The sequence below is a fragment of the Ostrinia nubilalis genome, chromosome 17 (genome assembly GCF_963855985.1).
Source record: "Ostrinia nubilalis chromosome 17, ilOstNubi1.1, whole genome shotgun sequence".
Classification (NCBI taxonomy): Eukaryota; Metazoa; Arthropoda; class Insecta; order Lepidoptera; family Crambidae; genus Ostrinia; species Ostrinia nubilalis.
The window spans coordinates 8,914,954-8,927,709 of NC_087104.1; the positions used below are offsets into that span (position 1 = coordinate 8,914,954).

The following is a 12,756-nucleotide window of genomic DNA, read 5'->3' on the forward strand; positions in this document are numbered from 1 at the left end:
CAACCACTAACACTGAAACTGAATTGATGAAGCCCAGACTGTAAACTGTTTGTATACCTATTACAAATAAATAAATAAATAAATAAATAAATATATATATAAAAGAAAGTCGTGTTAGTTACTCCACTTATAACTCAAGAACGGCTGAACCGATTTAGCTGAAAATTGTCAGGGAGGTAGTTTAGAGCCAGGAGAAGGACATAGGATACTTTTTATCCCGTTCGAAATTTAAAAAAAATGTCTGCTTATTTATTGCCATTAAGGCGGAACAAAGTTCGCCGGGTCAGCTAGTTGTTAATTAAAAGCTGTTTATAAGGCTTACGCCCTTTGTGACAATAGAAAGGTAGGTAAGATTTGTGTTTGAATCTCGAAGAGAATGAACAGATAATTTAAGTACATAAAGTATTATACATATAAATCTATATAAATAAAAATGAATTGATGTTCGTTAGTCTGATTATAACTCGAGAACGGCTGGGCCGATTGAGCTGATTTTGGTTTTAAAATGTTTGTCGTAGTCCAGGGTAGGTCTAAAAGGTGAGCAAATACGCGGGCGATATTGTTTTTCTGTGACAGACAAAATTCCACGCGGGCGAAGCCGCGGGCGTAGCTTTCCGCCCGCGGCTTCTTCGGGGAATTCGGCGGAATATTGAATGGCTGAAGTCTATTGATATTCAGCAAAATATTTTGCTGAACATCGCTGGAATACATGTAATAATTCCATTCTCATAAACATCTGTATAATGCCGACAATGTGAAATCGAACAAAGTAATTTCTGGCAAATTATTCCCGGATTGTAGAGAGAAATTACAAATGTAGGCGTCACAGATCAATACACTCAATGGATGCTATTTAAAAAAAAATCTCATTTAAAAACCAAGCAGAGACAGTATGGCTGAGTTTCACGGTTGCACCACCGTAACTTTAACCGTAACTATAACCATAACCGGTGTTTTTTATAGACACTTGATGTTGGTGCAACCCAACCTGTTTCGTGTAATTTTTTCGAGCAGCGCAAATACTGCACTTTGAATGGCATATTCCTACAACTGGCGTTGACAAGATAATCTAGGTTACTTTTTAGGGTTCCGTAGTCCTGACAAGGAACCCTTATAGTTTCGATATGTCTGTCTGTCTGTCTGTCCGAGGTTTTGCTTGGAAACTACTGGCACTAGAGAGCTGTAATTACATTAATATATCTGGGACTAAGAAATACTAAGGATGAAGATTGAGACATCTTTTTGAACTACTAGATCCTTGCAGCCAGCCTGACCCTATTTTTAAGGCACTTTGGTTAGACTCAAACTATTGCCACAGATAACTTGCGATTGAAGAGATCAATCCTCGCAGTCTAGGCTACACAGTAGTCTGTAATACGAATAGATTGGGCACTGTCGCTCCATCACGCCTCCCCTTACACCTTCATATTCTTTTGTCGACTCATTGTTGTGAAAATCCCATTTCACTGATGCGATGATGTGATACTTTTATGTTCCACGCTTTCTGGAGTATTACGAGAAATGGCGGTAATCATTATTAGATACTAGCTTTTTCCCGCGGCTTCGCCCACGTGAAATTTCGTTTGTCACCGATCGTCACGAATTATAGCCTATATGTTATTCTGGGTTATAAACAATAATACTGTAAAGTTTCATCAAAATCCGTTCAGTAGTTTTTGCGTGAAACAGTAACAAACATGTTAACATCCAGACATCCATACAAACTTTCGCATTTATAATATTAGTAGGATAGCTGCTTGATTAATGTAACAATATTTGCTAAGAGTCCAGTCATTTGAGCATAAAAGACACGATACTTTTGAGACAAGTTTTAGAACGCCAAAATGAACCTTTCCTCGGAAGGAAATATATATATTTATAGCCACGATAGCCGAACGGTGAAGGGGTCGGAGTGGCCGACTCGAGATCCGAGGAACGCGGGTTCGAATCCCACCGCCGCGCCGCTCGACTATTGTGGTGAGCCCACTCGTAACACAAGCTTATTTAGCTTACCACGAGAGGCTAACGGGACTATTAGTAATTTGGGCAATACAAATTGCTAATAATCTTTTAAAAAAAAATGATAATTTTTGTTGCTATTTTGACTTGACTACCTCTCACTCGCTCGCAGTGGGCTTATTATTATTTATTTAATGTGACTGACTAATCACTTGTTGATACCTAAGTGTCACAAACTCAGAAACTAAATGAGCAAAATCTCAGTACGTGACGGCCTGTACAGCAGATTTAAAAAATCTTGCAATATAGCTGTTATTCAGATATGATATTTAAGTGTTTATCTTGATGCGATTTCGACTATCTTAGAAAGATTTCTTTTTTCTTATAGGTACATTCAAATACAGTTTTACTATCATCATAGGATCAAGGTAACCATCAATATAAATAAATAAATCATTTAGGTATCTAGTTGCTTTAGACTGAAATATCAGCTGGAATCCAATTCAGAACTAATCAATGAATGCTTTGCTTTGAACTCTGTTCAAGCCCATTCAGGATTCGGAGCTCCAACGCCAGAAGTGACTGACGGCCAATTAATAGTTTCATAATTAGTAGTTCTGCAATACGAAGGCTAAGTTCTAGAATATAGATGCCATAATCCCAATTTAATGGGATAAACAATAATTTATACCGTTTCGTTTTTATTGTCGAGATGTACTCGCAAATTCGCAATCTTTATTTAGTCTGAAAAATGTGTAGTGGTATTTTCTAAAGTGAGACTTTCTCAACTTGGGGATTCGATTCACAAATGTTTCTCAGTGTTGTCAGGACATTGCAGACGAATCAATCAAGTAGGTAAAAAAAATTCGTGCTTTAGTTGACATGTTAGTCGGCTTCAGTGTGATTGAGCGAATAAAAATTTTCGGCAAAAAAATCCTTTAATTTCTTTTCTTCTCCGAAATTCATATCAGCACCTGATTGAAAATTTTCAAGGAAATTACCAATTTATCTCAGTAGAGAGGATAGCCTAAAGGCTAGGGCTAACACTCTCCACGCTGACCAGAAGGGTTGGGGAGGTCTGAGGATCTCGTATCTGTCCCTTTTACGACAATTAAAACTTATGACGTAATGTCCCATAAGTCATTACCATAAAATCAATACTTCGTGCGTAAACCCATATTGCACATTCGTCATTAACTGCTCGTGGCGACACTAATCCTCTAATGGCTGCTTTATGGGCCCCAGTTAGAGCATTTTACGGACCCATTGACTGTTTTCATGGCGTGTAATGAAATTGAAGTCAAATCAGTTTAGTCGTTTCAAAATAGGGACTATACTTAGCACGATTCTGATACCCATGTGGCCCAATTGTTCGCGAATTTGACGTGTGCTGCGGTTGCTAGTTCAAATCCCGCAGGGAGCAAATGTTAGTGTGAGAGTAAAGGAATTACACAGCTGATCCTACCCAGAATGAAGTTTAATACCCAGAATCACCCACGTTTATGTAAAGTAAATGTAAATGTGTCTGTCTATTTATTTATGCTTTGCTTAATCATGGTCTTAATCTATGTAGTACTAGCTCTACTTAGTTTTAAATAATATATCGATGTAATTGTTTGAAAATATAATTATTAATGATCTACAAAACTCAATAAAAGTGTTCAAAACCAATAATTTGAATTCAATAAAAGGAACATTGTTTTCCAATAGTATTTTAGTGCGTATTTAACGCGTAGTAAGTAGGTATTTTAAATGAAAACAATAAACTCATTTGAAACAAGTTACAGTTACTGAAAACGTTAGCTGAAATCTGTTTATCTTCGTTTCGTACGATATATGTATCGGTGGCAAAAGTTTCTCCCCGAACATTTTGCGTTATTAATCCTGAAAGTTGGTCGTGAAGAATCCCGAAACTACATCACCCGAAAACAATTTCACTTAAAGTTCCACGTTGGGAAGTTTTTCCGAAAATAATTCACTTTTTAACTGATCCCAAAAGTTCACTCGTGTCTGTTCCGGCACGTCGGCCATTTTAAGTCTGCGACCCATATTCAGTGCTCTAATTGACGCGCGTCTTCGCAAAGGCTCCCATTTCAAATTTCCCAAAACCTCATCTTCTTTCACGGGCGTCGGATCTCTAAAACAAAAATGTAACTTAGTTACTAAACCATAACTCGGCTAATTCTCAACCTAACTTAATAATAGCTTTCGTTAAATTCATCCCGAATTCTGCCACAAATTGCAAAGTATCTTGTAATTAGACTATTAAAATTCATAGCTTTGAAACGCAAGGCCACTTGGGCGTACCGCAAAAATTGAAGCATCATTATTCTTACCCGCATTTAGCGAAATTCGCCAATAACCGCGCGATTTTCTTAATGAAGAGCCTTTCATTCGACGCTTCGGCGCTATTGTACACGTCGCCGACTGATTTACATCTGAATAGGTAGCAGATTTCGTCCCCAGACGTCGCTCCAGACCAATTTAAATGGCGCGCCGAAGAGTCCCAAGCAACATTCAAGGCGCCTCTGAACGCAAACCTAAACAAGTAGACGTTTCTACACGACGCGTCGCCCTGGAATCGCGCCTGGCGGAGCAACGGATAAATCACTTGATCCGAAACATATTTTGCATATCGTCTCAGGCTCCTTTCTCCAATGGTGCCATTAACGAAATAGAACTCCATTATTTTCTCCCTTATCTTCCTATAGCGCTTTGATCCGTACTCGTCCTTTGTTCCTTCGAACGGCAATAAATATTGGAAGTTATAATTTAAATACTTCAAAAGCTTTTTATTTTGGATAAAACCTTTCAATTTCACCAGCGCCTCTAAACTCGTATATCCTATCATAACTTCTACGTTATTGTTTGTTAGACGAGCTTTGTACACTTCTATCGGTGCTTTACTCATAAATGTGTTTTTAGTCACTTCGATACTTGGACCGAAGGCATTGATTAGTCTTTGGCTGTCTCTTACTTCAGTACTGTCAAAGAGATCTTCTGAGGCTACCATCAGTTCACTAGTAGAATAGTTTGCTAGAATTTGGTAAAGATTCGTGCGATTCAACTTTTCAAACGGTCCATTCAGATTCCAATACAGTTTGTTCATAACATCGAAATTATAGTTTCTGTAATCTGCAGGTGAGAGGGCACTACCGCCTAGGATTATAATTCTGGAAAATAAACCTTCTGCGCCTGGAGTAAGTATCAATGATGACACTATCGTGGCCGCTGATTGGAATCCAGCCACTGTTATTCTATTTGGATCACCATTAAAAGATCTAATGTATCTTTTAATCCATTTCAGTGCCATCAAGATATCTTTTGCACCCATATTACCTTCCGCAAATTCGTCTCCGGTATTTAGAAAACCAAAAATAAATCGCCTGTAAGTAACAACGACGACTACCACTTCTTCTTCTATGAAAAAGTCTGGGTATTGCAAAACTTCATTGTGATCTGCCCAAACAACAACGGGGAGGTTCCTCGATTGATTATAAGAAATGGGCATATAAATAGTTAAATACAAGCAGTCTTCATCATAGCAGCATGCGCATTTTTTCCGTGGTTGGCTACAATCGAGGGTTCCGTTTTTCAAATATTTTTCTCTTGGTTGCTGAAAAGGAAAACGTTTATGAAGTACTTTTCTACTGCTTTATAAATAGGGATGGAAACTATTCCAAGTGGAAGTTACAAAGAGGACTACTTTGTACACGTCTAAGCGAAACTTAAAATAAACTAAATGAAGTTTAACAAATGCGCGAGTTTGAAACTTTAAGTATTTTAGAAAGCGCTAGATACTTTTTGCATTCTACGCTCAGTTTTAAAAATAAAAAGAAAATTCTAAAATGGGTACACTTTAAACTTCTTTTTTATCCCGAAATGCTGTAAAAAAATAATTTTATGTAGAATTACCTTGAATCTTAACTCACGCAATGGAGCTTCGGCATATGGTATGTCCCAAAATACAGCGAAAAGTTTTCTCTCTAAAATTGTGTTTAATTTCCTTCCCAAAACTTTACTACCTTTTACATTAACACACAAAGTATCACTCTCACTATCTCCTTCTTCCACACATAGAGAACTACTACACTTTACTGTCAAAAGCAGAATAATTAGGTGAAAATATAACATTATTACTTCTAAGATCTAGACCTCTAGTCATGGTGTAGGAAAAAACACTGTCACAGTTAACATTGAAGGTGAAGTGAAGTTAAATAACACACGTCAGTAAGGAAAAGTGCTAAGAACCGTGAAGATATTTTAAAAACAAACGCTGGACGTTACATTTGTGTTAAAATTTGTTTTATTTCGATTTAACATCGACTCTAGTAGATCCAGTAGTTGTACAACATAAAATACAACAAAGAACTGTATATATTTATTTACAACTTTTTAAAGCCACAAGTTCCATTTTTTTTTTTAAATTTTAGACAAATTGAACGTTGGAAATGGATATTAATACAACAGGGCGTCATGTTTGGTCACAGAATATAATATTAGGTGAGAGTTCGGTATAATGTACCGCCGGGTAAATTGGTGTACCCTCATATTTCGTAAAGTATTTATTGAATGTCTGTAATTGCAACACTTAGCGATACACAACTAAATTCAATTAATATCGGCCATGTGGTTTTTGCCGTGACAACGAACACGTGTGTTTTATTTTGAAAAGTATTTTTTCATTGTTTTCAAGTAACTTTTGACAATGCATGTTTAGTTTGTAATTTTGTTTTCAATCACAGGGTGTTTCTAATATATTATTTAGAAGCGTAAATTAGTGTGAATTACAATTATTTGAAACATTTTTCGATATTTGTAAGCTATATTTTTTACCGATTTTTTAAAAGAACTATCACCTAGTCGGCTAAATTGTACCACATCATGTTGTATGGAACTTTACCAAAGGATTTTGAATTTTTTTAGTAAATCATATTTTGAAGTTATAATAGCGTAGTTATGTTTGACTAACAATAAATGAAAGCAAAAGACTGCCAAAGTAGATTAGGTACAAGTGTGCGTTACGATAATTGGAATTACAAAACTTTTACTCAAAATCGTGATAACGTGTAAAACAATATCGATTGTCTATGTGATTAACTACTGTTCCTTTTCGTTACCTAATTTGTTAAGAATGTATCGTATAATATTTTGCCATAGTTTTTTTAAAGGCTTGAAATTTATTGAAATCCAATTTAGTAACCCTGTGGTACAAATTATCGAACCGGTTGGCTAAATTCTGAACTCGTATTTTGTTGATTTGTGCTAAATATACAACAATTATGTTGATTGATACCTACGAAATAGTAAGTTGAATAATTTCTCTTTAATTATATACCATGAACATTAGCAAAAACAAAAGAAAACTATGTGTAAAATGGGATTGAAAAAAACTGGTCCAAATTACCGGACTCTCCCTTACTATGATTTTTGTACGAAACAGAGCGTTTCAAAATAGTTAACATTTTTAAGGACCATATTGCAAAACTTTTTATGACAGACTGAAATGCACGCAGCCGAAGCCGTGTGCAGAAACAGTACCTATTGGTATTAGTTTGAACATCAACCAAATATGTAGATAGGTATTCGTAGATGGATAGATATTCGTAAGTTTATTTCATTACCGTTTATTGTAAATGTAAATCCAAATCGTAACGTGGTTAATGATATGTTTTATTACAGCTTAGATTAATTTGATAGTTGCTATCTGTCCCTTAACGGCACAGTAGATATTTGTCACTCGTGAATTTAATATGTCCTAAATATTTTATAGTTTGCTGTAAACAATGTATATTCAATTACTGGTTATATGTTTAACGTTTACTTTGATAAATGCAGAGAAGCCGATTGTAGAGACAACGCATGGAAAAGTTCAAGGAAAAGTGTTGAAGTCATTACTAAATAATGTGGAATATTATGGATTTATTGGAATTCCATACGCAGTGCCTCCACTCAAAGAGCTGAGATTTTTGGTAAGACACATTTTTTCTTAAGAAATTACGTAGGTACTTCTTCTGTATGTAAACAAACACAATTTATTTCTTAGAGGCAGTTTTTAACAAGATTTTTAATGAAAAAGATGTATCTTTAAATGTAGATTACTGAATTTGATACTCAGCTTCGATGTGCCTTAGATTTTCATTTGGAATATTTCATTAAATGGTTATTTCGGTCAAATCCCAATGGTCGCTAATTCCGCAATTTATTTTCCAGCCCCCAAAACCCGCCGAGCCGTGGGACGACGTTCTCGTTGCCACGAAAGAGAAAAAGGCATGTGTCCAGTTCAACACGAATATCCGCAAGGGGCAGCCGATAGGCTGGTACGGGGACGAAAACTGTCTCTACCTGGACATATTCACCCCTAAACTTGATGACGAAATGCGCCCCGTCATTGTTTTCCTATACAACACACATTTCACGGGCTCCTACAATAAAACTAAAGACTACCTCCCCGATTTCTTCATAGAAGAAAACGTTGTCACAGTAACTTTGAGTCACAGACTATCAGTTCTAGGATTCCTGTCTTTGGAAGACGAATTAGTACCAGGTAACGCAGGCTTAAAAGACATAGTTGCAGCTCTGGAATGGACCAAAGATAATATTGTCAAGTTTGGTGGTAACCCTGATAAAATAACTCTAATGGGGTCTCAAGGTGGTGCTGTAGCTGTAGATCTACTTCTACACTCTAACGCCAAACACCTCTTCCATTCAGCAATTTTACAAGGTGGATCTTCTTTGGCGACTTCTTATTTGCAGGAGGATCTAAAAGAACGAGCGTTCTCCTTGGCCGAACTCCTGGACAGACCTTCCAGCAGTAATATTAAACTGTTGAACGATTTAACTGAACTCCCTGCCTCAGATTTAGTGGGGAAAGAACTACATGCGAATCCTGCAGACTACTTTAAAGAGCATCAGCGAGGGGTGCTAACTTTCGGGCCTATAGTCGAGAAGACACCGAACGGACTTTTAACTCAATATCCGGAGGATTCGCATGAAAGAATAAACATTCCCATTATGATTGGATTTAACTCTCGGGAGGGTTTAGAGGCCTCTTTGCAATATCTAAGCGAGCCGCGTTACCTCAGTTTCGTACAAAAAGACTTCCCCTTTCTAATCCCATTGCGAATCAAATTTAAATTCGATCCGCTTAACGAATTGTATTACAAGGCTGTTGATGACATAAAAGAGTTCTATTTTAAAAATGGGAGAGTGACGATTAAAAGTGTAGCTGAGTACATAACGTACATAGGCGACGTTATAACTGGATACGTCGTGGATCAAACTGTGAAAATGTATGCGAAGAGAACAGAAAGTCCTTTGTATTACTATCACTTTGATTATATCAGTGATTTAAATGAGATCAAAAACGATTTAATGAATTACGTTACTACTGAATATGGTACTTGGGGAGCGGCGGGGGGCGACGAGCTATGTTACCTATTTCACTGCCCAGCCCTCAAGCAGTTGTACCTCAAACACAATAAATCGATGTCGGAAGAAATAATAATCCAAAGGAAGTTGGTTAAAATGTGGACGAACTTCGCGAAATACGGGTCGGTACTCATGGCGAACATTTTAATTCATCATTCAATAAATTACTTGGGGCATTGTTGAGCTGGTTCTAATTATTCAGATTTATGGGTGAGAAATTAATTATTTTGACGTTTCAGGGACCCGACACCTGAGCATGACGCGGACTTGGGACTGAGGTGGCCTACGTATGACCTGGAGAACAGGAAATACCTGAACATAGACAAAGAAATTACAGTGAAGTCTGACTTAAACAAAGAACGATTCAGGTTTTGGGACAATTTCATTGAGAAATGGGAACAAAGAGCTATCAATGGAATCATTAGTTCAAAGAACAAAGATGAGTTATGATGAAATAAACTTTTAATTAATTAACTTTATTTTATTTTATCGTATTTATTTTTCTTCCTTTTTCTTAATTTATGATACATAATTTAAGGAAATATACTTTTAAAACAGATTCAGTATCTATAGAATTTCCGTGTGAGGCAGGTTAAAATGAAAATTTTGAGTTCAATGTCTGCGAGATTAGAACACAACGTGGGCGTACCAAGCGTAAATTCTTATCTTGAAAATTAAAATACAAGTGAAAGCACTTAAATTATTAAAAAACTACCATTTTTATTTGAACTAACCAGCATACGGCAGCTATTCTTATAGGAGAGATTTAAAAAAACATCAAAGTTTTGCTTAATTTTATTATTTTAGGTTCTCTATATTTCTTCTCTCAGCCTACATGCTTTCGTTGTAAAAAAGTTTAGACAGTTTATATTTCATTACACACAATAGATCAACCCTGCCTTGAATATTTTACTAGGTTTTGATTTATGAGTATGCTTAACAACAGTAAAATTATCTCGAACAGGTAGCCAAAGACGAGCGATTAATACCATAATGCTCAGGCAGAATTCTCCGATATCTCACTGATAACGACGAATACAAACCCACATAGATTACCTGCGATTATTAAGGTACACGTCAGTTGTAAACTGGTAAATTATGTGATTAGTAAACAATATATTTTATGGGCAGATTATTTACAAAAATGTATGGACTTCCACATGTAATCGGCGTTTTGTTTTGTGCTATTTATTTTGTGAATGGAGATGTGATCGTTGAAACAAAGTCCGGCAAAGTTGCCGGAGTAGAAGTTCAGTCTATATTGCCAAACGAGAAGTTTTTCTCGTTTTTTAGCATACCTTATGCGGAACCTCCCAAGCGCTTTATGGTAAGCTCTTTTTATTTCCTTAATAGTTACATACTTAGTTCTTTTATAAACAGACACTATTATTTTTGTATTCGTCGTGGCCAAAGTAACTTATTGGTTCAATACCTATATTGCAATGTATCATAATAATTTCTTCTTTTTATTTCAGCCACCAAAACCTCATCCAGGCTGGTCAGATATTCTTTCTGCCAAAAAGGAAAAAAAGCCGTGTGCCCATTATTATTTGCCTATGAAACATGTAAAAAACTATGGATTTTCTGGAAGCGAAGATTGTCTACATTTAAGTGTACATACTCCAAAACTTCCAAATACCGACAATCCTAACCTACCAGTAATAGTTTTCTTATACAACGAAAACTTTAATACTGCCTATAACGCCTCCAAGCAATATGGTCCAGACTTCTTTATGAAAGAAGGTGTTATAATAGTAACTCTCCAGCATAGACTCGGGTCTTTAGGCTTTCTCTCGTTTGAAGATGACCTTCTACCAGGAAATAACGGTTTGAGAGACGTCATCATGGCCCTGAAATGGGTACAAGCAAATATCCGCAGTTTTGGTGGCGACCCCAACAGAGTAACTCTAATGGGCCATAACGGTGGTTCGGTGATAGTTGATATATTTCTACAGTCCCCTAAAACAAAAGGTCTGTTCAGCCGAGCTATATTACACAGTGGAACTTCTTGGGATCCCACGTTCATAAGGGATAAGGGAGCTCGAGAACGGGCGATTAAATTCTCAAAAGAGCTAGACGAACATGCTACCACCAGTTCATATTTGCTTAAACGTCTCACAGACTTCGACGTAATGGTTTTAACAGAGCTGGAAGGAAGAGCTGTGCATGCAGATGAAGCTCGAATAATTCAACAAGGAGTGATTCCTTTTCACCCCGTTGTTGAGCACGATCATCCGGACGCTGTTATAACCAAGCTACCAGAAAGCAAACCAATCGAAATCGATGTTCCTATCATGATAGGATACAATTCCAGAGAAGGCATTGCTCATTCCGAACGTTACCTTCAAATGCCACAATTTTTAACGATGGCTGATAGAGATTTTGTATTCTTGTTCCCTTACAGAACTAACTACAGCTTTGATTTACTCTCGCAAGTTTACAATGAGGCAATTCAAAGTATTAAAGACTTTTACTTTAAAGAGGGCTATATCCAAATCAGTTATCCCGGAGAGTACATAAGTTATAGTGGTGATCTGTTTCAATTTTATGGCATAGATTACACAGTGAGACAGTACACTAATAACACGAACACTCCTGTTTATTACTTCATGTTTGATTATAGTGGTGAATTTAATTTGAAGAAGAAAATGTTCATGGAAGGCGCTACCTCAATTGATGGGACATGGGGGGCGAACCTTGGTGATGATCTCTGCTATTTGTTTGTGTGTAAACCAATAAGGAAAGCATACAAGAAAGCGTTAAAAGAAGAAGATTCGGAAGAAATGACGGTACTAAATAACATGGTTAAAATGTGGTCCAACTTCGCAAAAGAAGGGTAAGCATGTAGTTTTTTGTTTAGTTTATAGTTTGCAGTACTCAAGCTCATTACCTTAAAGACTTTCCCTCATTTATTTAAGGCCAATTAAACTTTTTAAGCCTTTAACTAGTGTAGATAATTTTGCAGAACCTCTTATGGTCTTACTAAAGTTGATTAAGGACTGATTACTTTTACAAAAGGAACAGTATTTCTCATAATCCAAAAATTACATATTTCCAGCAACCCAACACCACCCGGATCAGATGTGGAATGGAAGCCAGCGACGACAGACAAGAAAGAGTGCATGGTGATCAGTGATGAACTGACCCTGAAGACAAACCTGCACGACAACGTGGTGACCTTCTGGGACAACTTCATAGAGAAATACAAGAACATGGCTGTGAACGGCATAGTCAAAGATAATAAGAAAGACGAACTGTAAATAAATAGTGTAAAATTCAACTGTGCATTATTTAGAATTGCCTTGATTTATTGTTGAAATCTGAGATGCTAAAGCAATGCATCATTTTAGTCACTGGATGTCCACT

The 12,756-nt window shown here is 36.6% G+C and overlaps 3 protein-coding genes across 3 annotated transcripts; 2 read left to right on the top strand and 1 right to left on the bottom strand.

The window, feature by feature from the left end:
- Positions 1 to 3,753: 3,753 nt before the first annotated feature.
- On the bottom strand, positions 3,754 to 6,233 carry LOC135079715 (venom carboxylesterase-6-like). Its single transcript, XM_063974323.1, has 3 exons — positions 5,875 to 6,233; positions 4,296 to 5,575; positions 3,754 to 4,096 (listed from the first exon to the last, which is right to left on the bottom strand). The coding sequence occupies exons 1-3, from the start codon at positions 6,091 to 6,093 to the stop codon at positions 3,898 to 3,900; spliced, it is 1,698 nt and encodes a 565-aa protein (XP_063830393.1). The 5' UTR covers positions 6,094 to 6,233; the 3' UTR covers positions 3,754 to 3,897.
- Positions 6,234 to 7,663: 1,430 nt separating this feature from the next.
- On the top strand, positions 7,664 to 9,864 carry LOC135080019 (acetylcholinesterase-like). Its single transcript, XM_063974686.1, has 3 exons — positions 7,664 to 7,931; positions 8,173 to 9,512; positions 9,630 to 9,864. The coding sequence occupies exons 1-3, from the start codon at positions 7,746 to 7,748 to the stop codon at positions 9,838 to 9,840; spliced, it is 1,737 nt and encodes a 578-aa protein (XP_063830756.1). The 5' UTR covers positions 7,664 to 7,745; the 3' UTR covers positions 9,841 to 9,864.
- Positions 9,865 to 10,444: 580 nt separating this feature from the next.
- Positions 10,445 to 12,670, top strand: LOC135080018 (juvenile hormone esterase-like). Its single transcript, XM_063974684.1, has 3 exons — positions 10,445 to 10,717; positions 10,866 to 12,226; positions 12,449 to 12,670. Exons 1-3 carry the CDS (start codon positions 10,514 to 10,516, stop codon positions 12,648 to 12,650), a joined length of 1,767 nt encoding a protein of 588 aa, XP_063830754.1. The 5' UTR covers positions 10,445 to 10,513; the 3' UTR covers positions 12,651 to 12,670.
- The last annotated feature ends 86 nt before the right edge of the window (positions 12,671 to 12,756 follow it).

Bases quoted from the DNA above. Each gene is read 5' to 3' on its own strand.
- LOC135079715 (XM_063974323.1), bottom strand. From the start codon at position 6,093: ATGTTATATTTTCACCTAATTATTCTGCTTTTGACAGTAAAGTGTAGT. The intron at 5,576-5,874 runs GTAATTCTACAT...TTTCCTTTTCAG, and splicing joins TGCGTGAGTTAAGATTCAAG to CAACCAAGAGAAAAATATTT. The intron at 4,097-4,295 runs GTAAGAATAATG...TTTTTGTTTTAG, and splicing joins GCGAATTTCGCTAAATGCGG to AGATCCGACGCCCGTGAAAG.
- LOC135080019 (XM_063974686.1), top strand. From the start codon at position 7,746: ATGTATATTCAATTACTGGTTATATGTTTAACGTTTACTTTGATAAAT. The intron at 7,932-8,172 runs GTAAGACACATT...TTTATTTTCCAG, and splicing joins TCAAAGAGCTGAGATTTTTG to CCCCCAAAACCCGCCGAGCC. The intron at 9,513-9,629 runs GTCGGTACTCAT...TTGACGTTTCAG, and splicing joins ACGAACTTCGCGAAATACGG to GGACCCGACACCTGAGCATG.
- LOC135080018 (XM_063974684.1), top strand. From the start codon at position 10,514: ATGGGCAGATTATTTACAAAAATGTATGGACTTCCACATGTAATCGGC. The intron at 10,718-10,865 runs GTAAGCTCTTTT...TTTTTATTTCAG, and splicing joins AACCTCCCAAGCGCTTTATG to CCACCAAAACCTCATCCAGG. The intron at 12,227-12,448 runs GTAAGCATGTAG...ACATATTTCCAG, and splicing joins TCCAACTTCGCAAAAGAAGG to CAACCCAACACCACCCGGAT.